At 39.4% G+C, this 23,155-nt stretch overlaps 1 protein-coding gene across 2 annotated transcripts in view; it reads left to right on the plus strand.

The window, feature by feature from the left end:
• LOC108576748 (beta-arrestin-1) overlaps nt 1-23,155 on the plus strand; it is a 49,361-nt gene extending 26,206 nt beyond the window's left edge. The window contains exons 2-8 of one of the 2 annotated variants that reach the window (XM_017939803.1): nt 8,395-8,608; nt 9,225-9,597; nt 11,628-11,921; nt 12,983-13,120; nt 18,263-18,349; nt 21,433-21,579; nt 21,863-23,155. In XM_017939803.1, coding sequence (XP_017795292.1) covers nt 8,476-8,608; nt 9,225-9,597; nt 11,628-11,921; nt 12,983-13,120; nt 18,263-18,349; nt 21,433-21,579; nt 21,863-21,938 — 1,248 coding nt within the window. In that variant the 5' untranslated portion in view covers nt 8,395-8,475 and the 3' untranslated portion in view covers nt 21,939-23,155. Of the gene's footprint in view, nt 1-8,394; nt 8,609-9,224; nt 9,598-11,627; nt 11,922-12,982; nt 13,121-14,719; nt 14,864-18,262; nt 18,350-21,432; nt 21,580-21,862 lie in introns of both variants that reach the window. The other variant, XM_017939802.1, reaches the window with a different exon arrangement.

Raw genomic sequence — 23,155 nt, forward strand, 5'->3', positions numbered from 1 at the left:
CCTCAGATCGATTTTTATGGTAAAGAATAATTTTAAACGTGAAACATTTCCAAAAGAATAATTTTCCAATTTTCACACCTTTATTATTCCGCTATTAGCAATTTCATCAATTTAGAAAGGAAAAAAGCAAAAAAGGAGGACTTTGCAAAATCGGAAAACGAATGCGTACTATAATAATTTATGAGATGCAACGAGCAGAAATGGATCGAGACTCCAAAAAATGATTAACTCGATAAAATTAGCATCATTCTAACGTCGATTTTTATGGTAAAGAATAATTTAAATAATAGAAATTTCCAATTTTCACACCTTCGTTATTCCGCTATCAGCAATTTCATCAATTTAGTAAGAAAGAAACCAAGGGGAAAAAAAACGAAAAAAAGGGGACACTGCAAGAAAAGATGTGACGCGTGAAAAATGTCCTCCGCAGATTTCAATCCTCTCAGTCGTATCCGTTATTTATTCCACGGACAGCAGAAAATCTGGAATTGATAGAGCCGTGGATAGGGACGACTGCGTCGGATCGATAGTAACGCCGATTGATCCTGCGGTAATTAAATATCCAGAGGCCACGTCGTAAGCGTCTGACATCGACCAAACTGCTTTAACCTACATCGCGTCGGCAAACTTCATTGTTTCCGCGGTACTTTAATCAATTTTCATACTGTCAATATTTAGCCGCGCAATTTCCATGCAACCGGTTGTGCAAACAACCGGTTGTTCCGGCGATCAACCAAGGGACAAAGAAAGAAACAGAGAAAGAGGGAGGGAGGAAAATTCACATCGGAGGAGAACGAGGGGGGAATAAAGTGAAATATTTGCGCGGGAGAAATTGCCTATGAGGAATCACTGATACCGATATACTCGTTGCTAATTGGAAATTCTGCTGTACCAACGTATTTGTGAATTCTCGAAATCCACCGGCGATTTAACGCGGCATTTCCAATCGGCACACGGGTCAAGGCAAACTGGACGAGTTATTAGTTGTAAATAGCGATTGTTTATGCGTTACTTGAACTTCAACTTGAACGTTAACTCTGTGCTTTTTTCTCCTCCCCTTGTTCCATGGATGTTGCGTTCAATTCTTTCAATCAATTCTTAATTAGAAACTGCAATTAACATTTAAACGCATACATTAAACTTTTAACAAAGTTAGTTTCAGTTTGCTCTACACAGCGCTTAAAAGGCAATTTAAACGGCCATGTCCCGCCCTTTGTGATGCACACAGGCACACGAGCACGTGTGTTCCCGATAATCACTGATAAATTCTGCAATTTAGCATGGCTGGATGGTGGTAGCCTCGGTATCCACGTGCTACCGCACGATATCTCGATGTTATAAAACAGGAGGAGGAGCTGATATTGTGGTTTCTTTTTTCGAAATTTTTTTAATTAAACACAAACGAAATCACGGGAGAGATCACCGCGGACAACAATCTGGAAGTGGAAGTTACGCGGCCGCTAATAAGGCAGTGCGTTTCGAGTTTTCCCACGCGAACCGTGCCTCGAGTTGATTGCCTCGCTGCCTGGCCCAGGCATGAAATTATATTCGTGACGTAATTAGCATGAACTCGTAGGAGTGTGTCGTTCGAAAATCACGCCCTACCCTCCTGGATATTCCCATCATTTATGCGGATCGTGCCAATGCAATTACGCGATTACATCGCTCGAAATTAGTTACAGTTAACGAACGCGCGTACTCCATATTGTGGTTCCGTGAAATCGCGCGAACGCCGCTGTCGGAACGATAAACGAGAATCGTAAAAGTGCAGCGGTTCCGTTACGACTTTTCCCCGGAAAAATTTGTTCGTTCCGGTGAAACTCGCGCTATTTTCATGTTGACGTATGGTTTCGAAAGCGCGGAACTATTTTTAAACACGAAGTCGAAGTGCATTTTGCATGGAAATCGCGACTAAGAATAGAACAACCGTTTTGTCGCTCCTACTGAGATTGCTTCTCCTTCTTACACATACGGAAATTCAATTCATTTTTCTGTCCACCGGGAATATTTGACAAAATTTCGCAATCCGTGAAATCGGGGATATTCTTAGAAATAGAACTTCCAATAATGACGAGATCGATTTTTTTCACGGGTAATTGAACGAAATTGGTGGTTTATCGGTTTTGTTGGTTTCTCCAACGGCCAGAGCAGCGTTCGTTTCCCCGGCTGGCACTAATCTCATTTGTACCGCGAGTTCTCTGACTATTGAATTCCGCGGCAACCTTAAAGAAGAAGCGACTTTCGTCTCTCGGAGATTTCTAGAAACTCCGCAGTTCTCACGTTATTGAAATATCTTACGAAGAATATCTTCGTTCCGCATACTTAAAACTATCTTATATAGAAAAGATGCAATTTTGTGTACAAAACTACCCTTCAAATCTCAAAACGAAGGTCTCAAATCACTATTCACCGAAAAATCAAACTGTTCTTTTAAACGCTCAATCAGTTAATTAGGGAAGATCTCAAACCCGAAAATTCAAAAAATTACGAAACCATCTTTTGTCTCGGTAATGAGACGATCCTAAGGGTGAATACATCCTCTCAAAAAAATAACGCGTTTTCATATTATCGTGAATATTTACTAAACCACACAAGATATGGAATAAAAGTTACACTAAAAATTTTGTAGCTTTTTACGTGCTACATTGTGGTGGTAAAGAATTCTCGAAAAACATTTCTTTTTTAATTTACCCCACTGCTCTTAATTTTTTTGAAAAGTTAACTTGAATTGCAACTTTCATCCTATATCTTGTGCAGTTTCCAAAATATTCACGATAATACGAAAGCTCGAAATTCTCTCGAGGGTGTTTTCACCCTTAGGACTGTTTCATCGTCGAAATAAAAAAGAAAAATGGTTTCGCAATTAGCGTGCCACTTGAACAATACAATTCTGCAAAGTTACAAATTAAAAAAAAAATACGTTCATCTTACCGAACTTCCCTTGTAAGTCACTTACAGACAACTGAATCAGCTTTACAACGGATTGAAACGTTACGAATGAAATGATTCTATAAGAAGCGAACCGGAGGGTTCGAAATTACACGAACGTGTTTAGTTATCGATGGTTAAACAGTCGTACGTTCCAATTTTCCAAGTGTGTCCGTTGCGTCAGAAACACGTAACGCGTATACGCACAGGCCGCTGCAATGGCTCTTTATACGTGTATTGCTCACGTGCTGCAGAATGTGTTCGAATGAACACGCTCGTTTAATCCTAGCCAGGTCTTAAATCTATCGTGCCATTGTGCCGTAATAATCCGAGCGTCGAGCCGGTGGAAAGCACCACCGGAACTCGGAACGTATCCATTGCATTCATCGCAAATTGCTTATCCCCCGTGTTCCAGTCGGTTCTATTTCCGTACGTTCGGTACGGGTCTCCTGAAGATTGGACCTGCTCAGATTTATCGTTTACTTCTCCTCCATATGTTATTCGTATTAACCGGAACAGTTGAATACTCAGGACATTAGAATTATGTAAAACAATAATACAGGGACGACAAGTGTTTTGCGATGACAGTTAAGGATAATAGGGTAGTTTCTGAGTGGGCGCTATATTATACAGCGTGGGCCACGTAAAACGGGTTACCTAATCGTCTTCTCTAGCTACGGTGGCAGGAGAAAATTTGTATACGTTGTTTAAACGGTTTCAGAGGGTAAATATGACGGAAGAAAAGTATTTTTATAAATGCCATATTTTCTGGTTTGTGTTTCAAGGTGATCTATGCTTCTTTGCATGTATGTATATATTTGTTTCTACTGTATGAGCATTTAAGCATGCGTAATAATATGGCCTTAACACTAGGTTTACGGACATTTCTTATATACCTATCTCTACGGACGAACAAAACCGCAGATTTTCTTTAACAACCAACTTATTTCATTTAAAGACAATATATTATACACTATTAACTTATAAATGAAACTATGTGATATTACATATTTATATAAAATTTGTGTGTCCTTGGACTCTAAAATTTTTAGTGGGATCTGAAAGTTCCTTTCTTCTTTTTTTCCGCCATTTCTTCCATCGAAACAATTTTTCTTCCGTCTTATTCACCCTTTGAAATCATTTAAGCTAGAGAAGATAATTAGGTGTACACCCTGCATACCAGGACACCCGTTACGTTCGTACAGAAACTAATTACAGACTGTTTTCTTTCTATAAGTCATAAGAATATTGGGATAATTTATATTATTTTTGAGAATAATTGTTCTTATAGAATTAAGAATCAAATTTATAATTCTATTGTGCTTTTGTAATCATTTTGTTTGTAGTTATTGTGGAATTGGTTTAATAATAAGATGTGAGTGATGGCGTGAATGTAGTGAATATATCGAATGCTCTCGAGATTTGGTAAACGAGCGGATCATACAGGGTAACTGGGTGTAAAACAGGGGAAGCGCGTTGCTATTGATATCTGAGAGTAGACTTGTTAACAAGTGTTTTACAACCACAGTTATACCATTTATAATTGGAGAATTTGGAAATTGATTAATTTCTTTAATAATGGATTCACCATATATGGCATTTCCTCGGATAAATAATATTAGATTTTGATTTTGTTAATTTCAAGAAATTTACTTCTAATTAGACCAATAGCTGGATACACAATTTATCCTCCTGTATCGTTATTTATGGTAGATTCAGCATCACATATAAAAATTTTTTATAAAAGTCTCTCGTACCACCAGAAGCTAGAGAAGGTAATTAGATGGCCCGTTACGTGGCCCATTATGTATATTAATTGGAAAAAGTGTTTTAATTCAACTAATTAGGGTATACACTTATACAGAGTGGACCAAAAGTTGCATACTATTTGAATGAAAATGGTTTAATTCTTTTTTGTTTTTTGCAAACAATTAAGAAGGAACACAGAGGAGCGTGTAGCAATAGTTATCTGGCGAATTAACTTTCAGAATTCTGCGCACCAATCTCTTTGGAAGATTGAGTCTGTGTGCTGCCGTACGAAGAGACACGCATGCATTTTCATTGACGATTTGACTCACAGCACTCACGTTATCCTCTGACGTACATACGTGGTCGTCCACTTCTTATTTCAACATATACAGAACCCGTTCGTTCAAATTTCTTCATTACTTTGCGTATCGTCCTATCTACTGGTCCTTTTTTCTTCAATTTACTTTCAAATTTACTTCTGATTTACATTGCGCCTCTTTCCTTGAACACGCCAGATGACTATTGCTACACGCCTCTCTGTATTCATCTTAACCCTTTCGCTACGGCAGATTTTAATGCGTAACGTGGTTGACTGACGGTAAATTTTGAATCACGGCTGGAAAATTTGTTATTTTGACCGTATCGTTTCAAAATTTGGTGGATCAAATTAAGGTGAAAGTGCGCCAAAAGGCTCGAACAGTATTGTGTTCGCAAATTTTCAGAACGCCTATAGGCGCCAATAGTAACGAAAGGGTTAAAGGTTTGCAGAAAAGAAACACAAATTAAACCATTTTCACAAAAGTAGTACCCGACCTCTTGTCCACCCTGTACATTAACGACATTACCTCGAACGCAGATATGCATTCGTAATTCTCAAAGGATTAACCCGTAGTATTACGAAAGATGAGAAACAGAGGTACAAATGGAATAAATTATTAAAACGATTTCTGTTTCCCGGAAAAGCGAATTTTCACCGTTGCATCAGCATCCTTACGCTATACAGAACCTTTCCTAACGTCCACTAACATGCTCGAACGAGCACAGATCATTCCATAGATCGCGTTAAGAGTAACACGAGCGTCGATTGAAATTGACATCCATTTGTCAAGGCTCGTCTAGTCTGTGCTGAACAGTCGTTGCTGAAAAGCTGCTCTTGCCTCTTTGTTGCAACACCGCGTGAACAATTTCGACTGAAAACCCCGAACAGATCGGTATTTCTCGAAGACGGGGGATAAAAATTGGATCGTAGAGTTCGAGGAAGGTGAAGTATCAGCGCGAAAGGAGTTTCAGAGAATCGGATTGTACGGCAATTTCAACGAAGTGTCCGTTTTGAAAAGCTACCGCAACGAAGTGTCCGTTTTAAAAAACGATTACTCGCGTTCCAGCGATTAGATTATCTTGTTTCGCTAGTTCAGCGAGTTCTCTTGTTTGAGTAGAAGAATCGCAGAGGCACCTGCGAGGACTGAAAACCGGCGAATAATCGAGGATGGCAAAGGTGAAGATACCGATCTGTTGTGGTAATCACCGTACATCGTGAGAAAGCTAATACGTATATGAATCATTCGGCGATAACGATAAGGTGCAATATCACCTTGTCATTGCGTTAATTAATCGTGCTTTTCTTGGAATTAGATTAATCAGTTAGTCACGTGAGATAAAGAGGTATCCTTGTGTATGGTAGACGAAATTTCATTCGTCGATTTATCGAGAGGAGTAAAATTGTTTACGAGGTTAATTCTCGTCGTTTGCGACGTTAAATGTTGAAATTTCATTGGAAATCGCGCGATAAAATTTGAATTTCAAAATTGAATTCACAATTATTCGATGAAGTTTGAAACTTTAAATTGAATTTTCTCGTCGTAACAGCTGCGTAGAGAATGATTCGTGTAAAATGTACGAGTGTGGAGAAAACTGGCGTATCGACGTAAATGTCTGGAATAAGGATTGTCGAATAAATTAATACCAATGATATTTAAAGATACGAAGTTGGAATGTACTGTCGTTAAAGTGTCTCGAACTTTGAAATCTTTCGTCGGTAATAGTCAGAATCACGCCTCTAGGATTAGCAGATAGTTATTTAACATTTGAGCCGTTGTCATTGTTCGAGACTTTCCAGACTTCGAATCCTTCTTAGACGGTGAGTTTGCTAAGCTTCGTAAGTCTTGCGAGCTGTCTCGAAGCGTTCGAGAGTTAGCAATTTTTCCAGACACTGAACTATCTCGCGTCTTTTGTTAATTTGGGGACTTTTCCCCCGAAAAAGGCTGAAAAATTGTGTCGAAATGTTGAAAACGAAAGAATGCTGCGTTTCATGATTTTGATTGGGTTCTCCTTCAAAATTATCCAATGTAATTTTGCATTTTCGAGATGAATTCAACATTATCCAATGAAATTTGAATATTCAAATGAAATTCAAAATTATTTCGTCAAATTTGAATGTTCAAATTGGATTAAAATCATTCAATCAAATTTGCATTTTCGATTTGGATTTCAAATTATTCAATCAAATTTATATGTTTAAATTTAATTCGAAATCATGCAATAGACTTAGAGTCTTTAAATTGAATTCACAATTATTCCGTCAAATTTGAATCTTCGAATTTAATACTAAATCTGCCAATCAAGTTTAAATTTCAATATTGGATTCAAAATCATTCAATCGAATTTGCATTTTATTGCATCGAAATCATGCAATAAAATTAGAATCTTTCAATTGAATTCACGATTATCCTATCAAATTTGAATCTTCAAATTTAATTCGGAATCATGCAATCATATTTGAATGTTCAAATTGAATTGAAAATCGTCCAATTAAATTTGCATTTTCAAATTGCATTTAAAATTATTCAATCAAATTTATATCTTTAAATTTAATTCGAAATCATGCAATAGACTTAGAGTCTTTAAATTGAATTTACAATTATCCCGTCAAATTTGAATCTTCGAATTTAATACTAAATCTGTCAATCAAGTTTACTGGTTTTAGAATCATCCAATTCTACTCAAATTGTACTCCATTCATAATTATCTAATCAAATTGGAATGTTTAAAGAGGAGAGAAATCTTGGAAGAGGAAGCGAAATAAGTGTATTATTGACATTCCCTTTTGATACCAGCCTCAGTGCAGTCGTGTTCTTTGACGTTGAGCCGATCAAAGAGTCGTTTTACGCGCGCCGTTCTCAAAGAACGATGACGAACGTCCTTTTTGGCGTGCATTACGGTATGCAGCCGGCTTTGTCGATTCACAATGCGTGCGTGCTGCGTGTTTGAGCACTTGGAGTATGCCAGTGCCGTAGCAGAGGCTCGTGTCACGGAAAATGCGGCCATACCTCGTTGAAAATTCGGCAACGAAAGTTTCAAGAGCTCTGTTGTTTCTACGTGAACGACAAGAAATATCAAGGTAGAAAATTCTACAAAACTTTGGCGAGATTTCGAAATAGACTCATGGAAGGGCTTTGACCGGTAGCTCTCGCAAATCGAAGGGAAACGTCGAGTCGAAGAAATTTTTCATTTATAACTCGCAAAAAGAACGTAATAATCTAAATATATACACAAGTGTTCGATGTCGCGTGTTTCTTTTAGCTCGTGTCATTTCCAAGCATAAATATAACCTCCCTTTAATTAAAGAATTCTCTTGGACGTTACTTGGATGTGCAATCAGAAAATTCTAACGTCCAGATTTTCTATTTCTAATCTATGTCTTCTTCTTCTTGTGTGCAGTGGGACAGTTCAGAATCCGAGTGCTCGGAGCCTGAGGAGTCAAATGAGTTTGGGGCCATCTTAAGGCCCGAGATCTGCGTGATGGACACTGTGGACAGTGCCAGCAAGCGGCAAGCTATTCGTGTCTACAAGAAATCCAGCGTCAATGGAAAGATCACGGTATACCTTGGAAAAAGAGATTTCGTCGATCACATAACCCACGTTGATCCTATAGGTAAGCCTCGTCTTTGCATAAGAATCGAAAGTTTTCCTTCGTCAGAATACAGTCTTGTTAACTCCCGAGTGATAGATAGGGCTTCCAGCCATTCCAACATTGTTCCTAGATCCTACCTGATTAGCCTCATTAGTCATCTACCTGTTGAGTCTCTGTACAGTGCTCGATCTTCTCTCTCTCTCTCTCTCTCTCTCTCTCTCTCATTGTGGAACTTCGTTTCGAGTAGAGAAACATGGGTACCTCTCGTCCTTTCGGTCAAAGGTTAATCCAATTATTACTACGGAGGTGTTTAACTTTGTTAACCGGGGATGATGAGTTAACTCGTGAAAGTTTCAGAATAACGAACGAAGGGTACTCGAGCGGAAGGAACGCGTAACAGAGTATAATATTTCCATCCGTAAATTATCCGTCTATTCCTCGAGAATACATTTTCAACTTCAATTTGCAATATCAGAAATAATTGGATCCTAACTAACGCGACAAGCTCACCCCGGTTAACGTGTTAACTGCGAAAGACCGACTGGAAAATTCGATTCACTCGAATAGCCGGTTAATCTTGCGCGTCAAGGCCACTTAAACCACACACTGCTCACCGATCGCCGTTCGATCGTTACAGCCGGGATCGTGCTGATTGACCCGGACTACGCGAAGGATCGCAAGGTCTTCGGCCACGTTCTCGCCGTGTTCAAGTACGGCCGAGAGGATCTGGACGTCCTAGGATTAACATTTCGCAAGGACCTCTATCTAGCCTCCGAACAGATTTATCCAGTGCTGCCCGGTGCTCAACAGAGGAAGCTGACACGGCTACAGGAGAAGCTGATCAAGAAATTAGGGAGCAATGCTTATCCGTTCTACTTCGAGCTTCCGCCCCATTGTCCGGCGTCGGTGACGCTGCAACCGGCGCCAGGGGATACGGGCAAACCATGCGGCGTCGACTACGAATTGAAAGCGTTCGTTGGCGAGACGCAGGACAACAAGCCGCTAAAACGGTACGATTTTTCGATTACTCGCGAATCTTAGTCGTTAGGTCGTTTCGAGTCGCCAGGAACTCTCAATTTTTAGGTAAAGTTTGCAACTTAACCTTTTCGCTGTTGATTGAAAAGATGACGTTCAACAATAAAAATGCGTATTTTTTTATATTTGAAGACACTTCAAAATACCATAAAATTGACAAGAAAGGAAATGGTCGTATGTGGATTTTTCGTATAATTGTTTAGTTATTGATTAATATATACTCTTTGTGTGGTATATTTTAAAACAAGGAATACATAATCCCACGTCGCAGTTTGGACAGTACAAGTATCTTTTGCTCCACAGCGAAAGGGTTCATCCCTCAAACGTAGACGATTGCAAATCTTAGTTTGCCAGGTGCCCCGAAGAAATTAGGAAAGAGAAAAATATATTTGTAGTTTTGCCACTTCCCACTCTTTTTATCCTCTCTTTTATATAAAGACACACGTACAACAACCGATCAGGCTTTAGATATATCTACTCATCAGAAAACCATTCAGTCAATAGGAATTTAGTTAAATTTAAATGTAGCACACATCTTTCAAACAGTACATACCTAAGGTATTCTTGTATTTAAAACACTCGTAAATTATACTTTGTAAAAATGTACCTAGTCCTGTAAACAAAGGTCTGCTACTTATACACGAACATACAGTCCGTTATATTTAATTTGCAAAACGTCTTCACTTAATTAAACTCACAAGGAAACATTTTAAAAGTAATTTACTGATTTCGATGAAACTTTGGTATATAGTATAATAGTTCTCAAAAAAATATTCGACACGTATTTTTTCATATTGGTAATCGTTCATAATGAAGGGGTGAAGTTTTCAACATTTTTCAACAATTTTGAAAAATAAAAAATAATTTTGACCAAATATGTTTATTACTCTCATTTCTTAGGGCTATTTTCACCCCTTCAATGTGGACGAAATATTTTTTTTATTTTCACCCCAAATATGTCGCCAAATATTTCGTGTGAACGAACGTAAAACATTTCGTAATATTGTATTTACTAGTATGTTGTAGTGATAAGTCTACATCTCGTGTTCAATGTGACTTCCATTAGGAAGAATGCATTTCTGAGTTCTGCTGACCACACTCCCGGTAGTTTCTGCCAATGTTGCACTAGATATGGATGCACACGCTTCTTTTGTTATGTTAATGTTAATGAAATGTTAAATTTATTTCTTTTATTTCTGCCCTTATATGACCCTGAAGACCATAGTATACTACATGGTTGAACTCGTCTTAACGCCCGCTTTCATGTGATGTAAAAAAATATGTAGCATTCCATTTAAAAAAATGAAATACAAAAAATTTAGATACGCTATCATATTGCTAGTAAAATATACTACAATTTCCTCCTCTTCGGTTTTTGTCTCATGTTTACCGTTTAGGAAAAAAACGATGGTACAAATTATCGCGAACACCCTGTATACCAAAATTTCATCGATATCGGTGATTATCACCAGGGGATATTCCCTTGTCGTTCAATCGTTGCGAAAATTCACAGTCAAAGCTATGGCACACAAACATTGGTGTTTCTAGGTAATATTTGCCGATCGATTTTGCGTTAGCTAGATCGTCGGTCCCTTTAACCCTTTTGCTATGCAAAGTTTCAATGGAATGAGGTAGATAGTGTATGAATAGTTTCTTTGAGGTATTTCTCCTCCTCGTCGGCTTTGTAGAGTAAGGAGATTCTTGGAATATCTCCTTTTGAAGATGCTCCTTTGTTGGAGAGGTGCTGCTAGGTAGAGCTATAGCTAGGTGGGTTCGGAAGATTGATTTTTCTACGTTTCCGTACGAAAGTATGAATTCGATAGAGAAGTTTCCCAGCGAAATTGTACCGAAAATTTTCTCCAAGACCTGGGGCATCTCTTTTCTGTCGGTACCATCCGATATACGCTAGCAACAAGAATATTCTTTATGCACAGTCACAGAATGTCGCAGTGCGAGGCTAATACACCAAGAAAACCTCTAACCTCCATAAAACACCATGTTGCAGAAACTCGGTGCGTCTGGCGATCCGGAAGATCATGTACGCACCGTCTAAGCAAGGCGAACAGCCAACCGTCGAGGTGAACAAAGAGTTCGTGATGTCGCCTAACAAACTTCACCTGGAGGCGTCTCTTGACAAGGAGTTGTACCATCACGGTGAGAACATCTCCGTGAACGTGTACATCGCGAACAACAGCAACCGGACGGTGAAGAAGATCAAAGTGTCTGTGAGGCAGTTCGCGGAGATCTGTTTGTTCTCCACCGCGCAGTACAAGTGCACGGTCGCTATGGCGGAGAGCGAGTGAGTATCATTCAATGCACGCCATTATTCTCGACATCATACGCGAAACATGTTGCCCGTGCTGCGTGAACACGCGGCTACAAATGGGTCCCTGTGAAAGTTGCAACACCCGGTACATTGTTCGCGATAGAACTTTCGCTGTTACGCCGTGATATAGTTCTTCTTTCGAATTGTGAAACGTGCGCTGCCGGTAGGAAAGTTCGGAAGATGAGCTGGCAGCAAAATAGGCGAAGTTGAGTTATTTATGGACCGTTTTTGAAGGTGCGAATGTCGGGTGAAATTAACGACGAATTCTGTAGCCGGTCGGAGAAGTCTTTTCTTTTTGTTACAAATTAACGTGGCGTAAAAAGCACGGATCCATTTGTCGCCGAAACTTCACGACAGCCTCTAAGAAAAAATTTTTCTCGCGTAATACCGGTCGTCGGGTGAATTTCTGTCTCGTGTCCGGTCACGATTGATCTATCGTCGCGGACGTATGCAGCTCGAAGACGTTTTATTTTCCAAGAAGTTCAATATCCTTAAATAGCAAACAGCTATACGTCTATTCTGTACGCTATAAAGGTGGTCACTGAGAAATTTACGAGTAATACATTCAACAACGTGACCAGGCACGAGCCGCTGTTCGAGATCTATCGAGACCTAGCGCAGGAAGACGTAAATTGCAACCATGTTGCAATAAATTTCGATGCAACGCCGGATAATCCGTATCAACGGCGCCTTGTACTGGTTTCTGCGCGTCCCTTATCGAAGAACGTTCAGCCAGCGTTCCAGTCTAATTTTAAATCGACCAGAAAGAATCAACTGGAACGCTTGCTTTTCTAATAATAGAACTCGATGAAACGATGATTTAGTAACAATTGGAAAAAATGAAAAAAAAAAAAAAACAGAAAAGGAGACGTAGCTAACAACGAGTCCCCGATTGTATAGTTGCTAATCGCTAGGTGCGTTGTGCGTATGCGAATAAAAATACGCGAGTAAAAAATTAAGAAAAAATTTTTTAAAAACAAAACAAAAGGAATAGTGATATGACGAAACGGAAAATAAGATGATTGCACTGGCAGTATAGGGGTAGCGCCAGGATTCACCCTGAGCAAGGTCTTTTCTCTAAGGCCGACGCTTGCTGACAACAAAGACAAGCGAGGTCTTGCTCTAGACGGTCAACTTAAGCACGAGGACACCAATCTCGCATCTAGCACAATGTGAGTGCTCAACAACATTCGACGCGTACCATTTTGTCTCCACCCTTCTCACCCCTTGTCTGAAGCGAACAAATGTTCATAGTGAAAGACTGGAAACGGGCCAAATGATCCTGGAAAACTCAACGCGAATAGCTTCATCTCAGATTTGTTCTCCGTGGTGCGGCTGTGTGTTGCCGGTTGAATGAGTAATGGATGGTCTGGAATACTCACCGGCTTCTTTCTTTCTTTTTTTTTTTCCCCCGCTCATAATTTTCTCTGCCTACAAGAGCAGGTCTCTATTCACGTGGTCTCTTCTCTAGATATCAACGTTTTTTCACTCTTATTCGAATGATCCCGTAGCCCGTTTCCATTCTTCGCGAATGTTCGTGTCGTGGAAAAAACTGAGTTACGAGAACTGTATGGGAACACTATATCAAAATGGAATACCAGTATTTTCCTTGATGGCCTTTTTGCTGGGGACTCTTCTATGGATATGGAAACTCCATCGGTGGTGGCCTATTTTTCCCACGTACAGAGGTCACGTCCCTCCCTCTAAACCCTCTCCACCACACACACTCTTCTCATTTTATTTTTCTGTTATCTCCACATGTCTGTCTCTCTCTCTCACTCTCACTCTCTGTCTCTCTTTCTCTCTATCTCTATCTCTCTTTTTCCACAATTGATATGCTGATCGATCGAAACACCCCTGATTCATCCCTGTCTCTCTGTTCGTCTCACTTTTCGTTCTTTCTCGCTCTTCTTTCCCCACCCCTGCCCTGTATATCCATGTAGTCTGTATTGCAGTGTGACGCACAAGCTGAAGTTTCTTGTACTATACACACATACATACACACACACGCAAACAAATATACAGAGACACGTATACACAGAGGGGTTATAGTTAGGTTATAGTAGGAGAGAGTCCGCGTGTCACGTAGCTTATTATCGTTGTTCTGCCTCAGCCACGAGATTGAAGTCGACGCGGGTCTCTCGTGACCGAGCTTTCAAATTATGGAATCTTTTGCGATATTGAGGCCAGCCGGCTTCCTCGATATCGTTTTGACGATGCTACATGTCACCGGAGAGCTACGAGAGCCGTTTTTGCGATATTCAAGCACGTCGATCCCGGTTTTATTCGAGTCCCTGCAACGCGGAAAACTGTATCTCGCGGCTTTTAACTTGGAAATATTTGTTAATTTCTCTAAAAATTGAAGAAAATCTAAATTGCAAACGCGATTATTGGGGCTCCAAATAGAGTACGAGGAAGAAAAGAAGAAAAACACACGAACATAATTAAACTACACGGACAACTGAACACGTCGAATTTTACTTTGATCCGAACACGAACAATCTGTCTAAAATCCGATCTCGAGGAGAGAGTCAATGTTTGAACACTGTTCAGAGAACAATTAGCATCACCCTTGGCAGAACACGTCACAGAAGACAGGTCAGACTCGAAGTATCCTCGTAGAAACCAATTTATTCGCGCGATTATTGTTGCGGTCGATAAATCGAGAGAAACACGGTCCGGATCAGCCGGATATCCGTCCGTATGATCCGGAACGCATTCAGGTCCGGTGGCACGTTTATACCTTCACTGTTCTGCTACATGTTTATCAGGGAGGGGTGCCAAGTGGGGCCAGGTTTCACGCTGAGCAAAGTGTTCTCTCTGACACCGCTTCTCGCCAACAACAAAGATAAATGGGGGCTTGCCCTCGATGGCCAGATCAGAGATGAGGACACCAATCTGGCGTCCAGCACCCTGTAAGAAAACCGCTGCTTGTCGATAGACAAACACACGCCTGAATATATATATATATACGTATATACATATATGTATATCTGCAGAACTGGTCGAAAGTTTGGGTCACAAGAGGGTCCAATTTGGTACCTCCTCATATCTTTAGCTCCTAGATTGTCCAAAACCCTTCCAATTATTTTCCGCAAACCTTATCATATCGCTTGATTACATTTTTGTTAGTCAATGTGCTTCGTTAGTTTGATTGGATAGTGCTTCGTTCTGCTTTGTCCAGATTTACTCGTGGTTTGGATGATGAATGAAGATGTTCAGTGTGGTACCCAAACTTTTGATCAGCGCTGAGTGTACGTGCCTCTGTCTCTCTCTTTCTCTCTCTCTCTCTCTCTCTCTCTTACTCTCTCTCTCGCTCTGGCGCTCTCTCTCTCTTCCTCTGTCTCCATAAACATCAAGAGAGCTAATCACGCAGTTAGTCACGACTTCTTGAGCCTAGATTCTGCGTGTACCCAAAAGAACACCTACGAATCTACGAATTATCTTGCACTGTGAAGTTTCCAACACCGTATAGACGACGATATTTCGGAACATTTTTATTTCGTCGACGAAATAAAATGTTTCAACGGTTGCAAAGAAGCGTTTCGTGCTTCGTATTGCTTCTGTTTTCGAGGAACGCGAAAGGGTGACTTTTGTCTTTTTCAGCGTTCCAGACGTGATGAGTGTCTCAAATTGAGCAGCCAGACTACGTTTTAACTGTCGCGTTTTATGTTTCCCTTTGAAGCTCGCCTCTGTAGGCCCCCGTAGTGGTCTCGTTCACTCTCAATGTAAACAGCGTCCATTATTTGTAAACCAGTCGTCGCGCGGTAACTGCAGTTAGTAGCCTCATCGATGTTTGAACGGACATTGATGGTGATTCTTTTCTGGCACTGATGGTAGACAGTGGATACAAGTCTGCGTACGTTTCTTAGACGACCTTCTGCATTCTTCGATGCACTTTCAAGTACTCACGTCGATTAACGTTCTACGAACGGCTAAATTTTTCGAGAATACTTGGACTTTTGAGAAATCAATTTTACGCAACGTGGACGTGTTAGAACTTCGAGAGAGAAAATTTTTACTACGAATATTACAGATAGCGATGAACGAATTCGATTCGATGTCGTAAAATAAAGGGTTAGATTCAGTGAGAACGTGATTTTATCCTCTGACGCGGTATATTCAGTTTATCGATGCCCGCCAATTATTCCAAACGGTGTATTTCACCGGATCGAAAATAGCAGACGCGTTGTCTGCTCGCTTTCATGCCGTCCGCTCGTCTCTTCCGCCCGCGAATCTATATTCAGAAGCGAGACACGCATTTTTCTTTCGTGTTCCGGGTCGATTTGATCGCGTTGCACTCTCTCTCTCTCTCTCTCTTTCTCTTCTTTTCTTTCTCTCCCTAGTCCCGTGCTCTAATTTTTGTCTTAAGAAACGAAACTTTCGCAGTCGTCGCGGAAATATAACGGCGCGTGAATTCCTACGTTACGTCGCTTCAGCAACTAACTGGCTCGTAAATGAATGAAATTATGTTTGCTTAATTAATTGAAGAAGCGGACTTGTTCCGGGAATAATTCGATTAGATGCACTTTCTTTTTGCGGAAAAATAATTAGGAGCAATTTAACCTACTTTAATATTTTAAAAGAAGAAGCAATTAACGAATACAATTTCACTGTCTAATTTAGTTAGCGATTTCAGAAATTCTTTTTCTCCTAGACTATCGATATATACAGCATGGACCACCTAAAAGAAACATTTTTTTGATGGAAGAAGTGGCAAAAAATGAAAATTTGATTAAAAATCTTACGAGTTCAAAGTCAAACTATTATGCAAATTTAAAAAAGAAAATAGAAAGAAATGCGATTTTCCGTACATTCGAACGAAAATTCAGAAATTCTTTTTCTCCTGAACTACCGATATATACAAGATGGGCCACCTAAATGAACCATTTTTTTCTATGCAAGAAATGACAAAAAATGAAAAATTTGATTAAAAATTTTAGAGTCCAAATGTAAATTTAAAAAAATGATATTTATCAAAAGAATATTTCCTAATCATTTAAATTACGTATAAAAATTTTCTGGTACCACCGTAACTAGAGAAGATAATTAGGTGGCCTGTTTTACGTGGTTCACTCTGTATAGCTTCCACGAAAATTAATAAACAACACTTACTGCCCATCGTTCACATTTTCTTTCCCCTGAACATATTGTTTCATTCAACTTTTGCGCTGCTTTGATTCAACAAACAGATCATAGATCGAGAGATTTATAGCCCGAAATTACAGCGGACGTCGGCGAGCGAAAAAGAGCAGCAAGCGGCGCGTTGCTCGTGGCGAGGCAATTACCGTGCATTCTTAGTTTCGATAAGACGATGAAGACGCGGCGTGACGATAATTGCACGCAATTATGCAAATAATCGCGGCCAATTCGCGATAACAACGGACCATCGTAGTTCCGCCGAGGAACGAGGCGAGAAGTCGTGAACAACGTGTCGTGTCTTCGATCATTTCCTTATCTTTACTTTCTCTCTTCCATCTCTTTCACTTTCACTCATTCTCACACTCTCTCTCTCTCTTTCTCTCTCTCTCTACGAGAAATAGCTGACTGGCACATGTCTTTTGGGCGAGAACTTAGGCATCGCGTATAGCCGCTTCACTAGAGCACTCATATACGTATTTCTGGACCGATTTTCAGTTATTATTAATTTAAAGATCAGGTGGATCGTTAAAAATCTAGATACCATTTCTTTAGTCCGAGACTGATTTTGCTTCGTCTACACTGCTGCAAATCCTCCACACCGTAAGAAAAGAAGGAAAGAACAAGTACGGTTGAAGCTTCGAAGTTGTTTACCAATGCGATATAATTTCGTTTCTTCTTGAAACGAAATTGCGAAATGTAACTCCTTTGAAATAATCCAAATATTTTCGAAATAATAGAAGAAAGAGTACAGATACTTTTCGAGCAATCGAACCAAGCCCAGCTTTAACCATACAGCTCACAATCGAACCATACGAGCCCCAGACGTGTAAGCAACGATGCTTAGACAAAATCGATACCCTATTCCTACGCTTCTTCTTGTCTGAATGGTTGCTTTGCATTTGTTGCTTCCGGGCTGCATGATACTATTCTAGCAGCTTTCAAGGCTTCCTTTTGCCGTCTCGAGAAGCTAAGACCGCCTTCCCAGCTGACTACCTGCTGAATCTCTCCCTGTGCTACTACTGTTCTTTCGAACGTTCCTCTGTGCTGTGAATGTTTGTCGCTTTTTCATTCAATTCAACTCGTTCTGCTAACCATATACATATATACGCATGCTTGACTTGAGAAATTGAATAGGAGACAAGAGATCGACGAATTCTTATATTGTTTCGCAGTGTGGCGGACCCCTCGCAACGCGAGAACCTCGGGATCATCGTCCAGTACAAAGTAAAAGTGAAACTCTGCTTGGGACCGCTTGCAGGGTAAGTTTCGAAAATTCTTTTCATTAAATTGTGCAATTTTATCGCGTATACGAGTGAGTAATCTGTTACTTTTCTGAGCTTCAAATATCTTAAGACGTTCAAGTCTGGCTTACCAACCGATGGATCACGCTTTTTGAGCTTTCTATTCTGACGTTTCAGAATATAAATGATCGAAACTTTAATAAAGTGCATCAGGCCGTCGAATAAATTCGTGTCGCGATGCGTTCATACTCTTCACGATGTGTTTTGCATTTCAAGTTACTTTCGAGAAATGAAACGATTCATTCAGACGTGTACTGTGCTCAATTAGAAAAGTTAAGAGAAGCAACAGCAGTGAAACGTTCGGGACTCTTAAATCGGAACAAAGGGATTTTTCACTGGGATAATGGGGTACGAAACGTGTAAAAAATTACGCGAATTCGATTGGGACATTTTATCACACCCAGCATATTCTGCGGATATTGGCCTATTGCATTGCCATCTGTTTCGTGCATTACAACGTTTTTTTAGCGGGCAAAAAATTTGACAATATCGATTCTGCGAGAAATAAGGTTGAAAAAAGTTTAATGAAAAACCGAAGAAATTTTATAGCGACGTATAATGGCTTTGCCAAAAAGATGGGAAGGAGTTGTGGAACGAGAGGGTGACTATTTACATTCTTTCGTACGATTTAAAGGAATGTTTGGGGTATTGATCTAAATGGCACGAATTTATTGGACGACCTAATAGATCACGAATTTAGAAATTTAATGACAATGACTATATGGATCGTTTATTTTGAAAGTGGTGTAAGTTCATTTTTGAAAAAAATGAGATATCACGTAATTCATGCTTAATTTAATGTAAATTTCTTATGTATAACTAGTCCGTGTTTAATTTCTTAAAAAATTTCCATGTTTTGTACAATTTAAAATTGGTCGGTAAATGAAATTGCATAATCATCGATTATGAAAGTGGTGTAAGTCCATTTTTGAAAAAAATGAGATATCACGTAATTCATGCTTAATTTAATGTAAATTTTTTATGTATAACTAGTCCGTGTTTAATTTCTTAAAAAATTTCCATGTTTTGTACAATTTAAAATTGGTCGGTAAATGAAATTGCATAATCATCGATTATGAAAGTGGTGTAAGTCCATTTTTGAAAAAAATGAGATATCACGTAATTCATGCTTAATTTAATGTAAATTTTTTATGTATAACTAGTCCGTGTTTAATTTCTTAAAAAATTTCCATGTTTTGTACAATTTAAAATTGGTCGGTAAATGAAATTGCATAATCATCGATTATGAAAGTGGTGTAAGTCCATTTTTGAAAAAAATGAGATATCACGTAATTCATGCTTAATTTAATGTAAATTTTTTATGTATAACTAGTCCGTGTTTAATTTCTTAAAAAATTTCCATGTTTTGTACAATTTAAAATTGGTCGGTAAATGAAATTGCATAATCATCGATTATGAAAGTGGTGTAAGTCCATTTGCAGCCCGTAAGTATACATCATTTTAGTAAAATACGCCTAAAAGAACTTTATATAACCAAATTACATATTGATAAAACAGTAGAAACATTGCCAGACTTCATATAATTTGCCTTAATTTTTTAATTAACAGATATGTTAACCTTTAATTTTCTTGAAACAAGAGAAAATGGACTTGCACCACTTTCAAAATAAACGGTCCATATAATGAAAAAATATTTTAGTGACACAATTTTTATCGTATTTGGCATAGAAATTCGGTGCGTTTTCTTACGAACTTCGATGTTTGTTTACAAAAAATCAAACACAGTTTTAACGTTCAAAATAATCTCCATTATTTTCGACGACCACACTTCCATTTATCGGGTAACTAACGAATTCCACGTTTGAAAAAGTATCGCGTGTTTGAGTCAATAAAGTCGTCAAGACTTTGTGAAAAAAAGGCACTGAATTAATTTCTACTTAGGCGTAATGCATTAAAAAATACAAATATCTTAGTATGAATGACTAGAAATAAAAACAACCAGTAAAATATTAAACAGTTGTGTAAAATTTGAAAAATCACAACACTACTGAAATTAAACATTTTTATTTGAAATAATTTCCACAATGTTCGATACACTTTTGCCAACGTGTTTCAACAGCGTTAATTTCGCGAACATAAAATTCCGAATCTCTAAGAGAAAGGAAGACACAAAGAGTCTCCCCAATCCAAACATAGCTTTCACCCAAAAAAATCATGCTCACAGTTTGGTGTTGCTATTTAAATTAATTTGCTACAGTTTCCTATGGCCGAGTACCACTATCACTGCAGAGTTATACAGTAACGAATTGGGGATCGTTCACAAAAAACTGAAAGTGTATACAGCAACCAGCTGTGGTCAACAGAAAAGACCTTATCTTTTTGCATGACAATACCAGACCGCACGTAGCAAACACAACAGTACAAAAACTGTATCAACTGAGTATTGCAGTTCTACCTCATCCCCCGTATCCCCCTGATTTATCTCCATCCAATTTTCACTTTTTCCCCTCACTTCACAATTTCCTAGCACGAAAACGATCTAGGAGACAGGAGGATATTGAAAACGCCTACCACCAGTTTCTTTCTCTTAGAAATTTGGATTTTTCTGCATACAAAATTAATGCTCTTGTAAAATATGTCGGCAAAAGTGTACGGAAAATTATAGAAATTATTTCAAATAAAAATGTTTCATTTCAATCGAGTTATGTTTTTATTTCAAAATGAACAGCTTAAAACCGCAAGAGCTTTCAGCATAAAAATAGACCCCGTGTTGAACGTTTCAACCCTTGTGCAGGCAATCGAGTACCCATTTCTATATTTTCCTTTAACAATTTTTTACGTTCTCGTGAAAGTATCGTAAAATCGCCTCGGATCCCCAGTTTTTTGGACATTTTTACGTCGATGTACGTTTCCAAAATAGAAATTTGAAATACTAAAGCTCGGCACAAACCGTGAACATTTCGGTTGCCCAGACACGGGTTAATACTTGGAATTCGACGAGAAAGTAGCCGATTACTCTATTCGTATACGTAATATGTATTGAGGAAATAGATGTGGAATTTAATTGACGTTGTTAACAGGGAATTAGTGGCGGAGCTGCCGTTCATCTTGATGCATCCGAAACCGGAAGAAGAGGAACCTGCGCCACCCACAGCGCGGCCAAGTCCCACACAGAAGGTGGATAGTAGTGAGATACCGCTCGGCACGAACCTGATTCAATTGGACACGTATGTGGTCGATATTTAAGTAACGATTTCGAGCTATTCCCGTCAGCTACGAACGCTTCGACGAAATCATTTCTCGCTGACGTAGATGCGTTTATCTTACAACTAGTCCCTTGTGCGTATAGTTCCATTGGATCTCTCAGAGCACAGCTCTCAGCTGTTCGAATTCAAACTTCGAAATTCTCTGTTCGATCGAATCCCCCCCCCCCTTTTTTTTTTGTATTCAATTCTACGGTTGTGTCGTATTGATTTGAAAACTTTTGAAAGTTCTCTTGCTTCGCTTCAGGGAGGCGGACGGTGACGACGATATAATCTTCGAGGATTTCGCGCGTCTCAGGCTGAAAGGCGAGACGGACGCCTGACTTACATGGTTCCAACACTTCAGCAGCGTCGCGACGCCAGCGAAGGCGGACCAGTTGATTCTGTACTCATAAGAAATCGAGCGATCGCTGAAAGAGAAACGGGAACCATGGGTCCTTATGGAGACTTTCTTCTGTTTCGCTGTCTGTCGATGCTCGACGAAGAGAGATTTGTATCCCTAAAATCGTGTGGTCAACACAGTCCATCAGAGATTTCCATTTAATCGTTGAAACGTCACCTCCGGAATGGTACTAATCGCCGTACAGAGAATAGCATACACACACACACATACACAATCCTGAGGAGATTATCCAAGATGTGAAGCAACAGAGAGAGAGAGAGAGAAATATATGTTTACGTTTCGACGCATCTCATTTGTGACAAGGAAGGCATCGAAGACTGAATACATCGTCGAGGGAGGTTTATCCAAGAGAAAACCTTAGCTAATGACGTATATATTTATTACTAGATCAATTGAGAAGATATAATAATCGAAAGAGAAACGCATCTTTTTTTTTCTTTGCTGGCGAGACAAAAAGTCTTCGGTGAGACTATAAACGCACACACACACGCACACATGTACACACACACAGATTTCTGTAATTTTAATCACATGGCCAGTATACCGGTAGAGTTCATCCTGTCAGGCACATTTTCAGGTGAACGTTTTCTGCGCCGATCAAAGGGAACTGGTCGCCTTCGACAGCCCCAGAACACGTTCACCGCTATTTATTTTCGTTTCCGTACTGTTATAAATATGTAAGTAAGTTAACTTAGTCTTTGGATGAGTCATCGTGCGTAGAGTCCTCTCGAACTTCCTCTCCGATCCCATTATCATTGCCTATTGGCTCGAAGGCAATGAACTTTGCGGGTTCAATTTCGTAGGCCCAGATGGTGTGTCAGGAATTGGAGGAAGCAATTCTATTCCACGGATACAATTGTCAGACATCTGGGTTTGTTGTCGATCGAAGCTACTTCCAGAGCTAAACTACAGATGTAACTTTGTCAATAATCAGACAACGTTTCCTAAATAGTTCGTATCGGAGATCTCGGTCGCTCCTTTTTCCTGCTGTTTAACAATCCTAACGACACTTTGGAACGATACCGATGCTCTTTACCAAAACTAAAAGCGGAAGCCAGTTGTTAAGCGAAATCTATCTCCCTGCATTTCTCACGAGTAGGGGATTCGTCCTGCTTTTTATCATTCCTGGCGAAGAAA

Source organism: Habropoda laboriosa, unplaced genomic scaffold (genome assembly GCF_001263275.1).
Source record: "Habropoda laboriosa isolate 0110345459 unplaced genomic scaffold, ASM126327v1 scaffold478, whole genome shotgun sequence".
NCBI lineage: Eukaryota > Metazoa > Arthropoda > Insecta > Hymenoptera > Apidae > Habropoda > Habropoda laboriosa.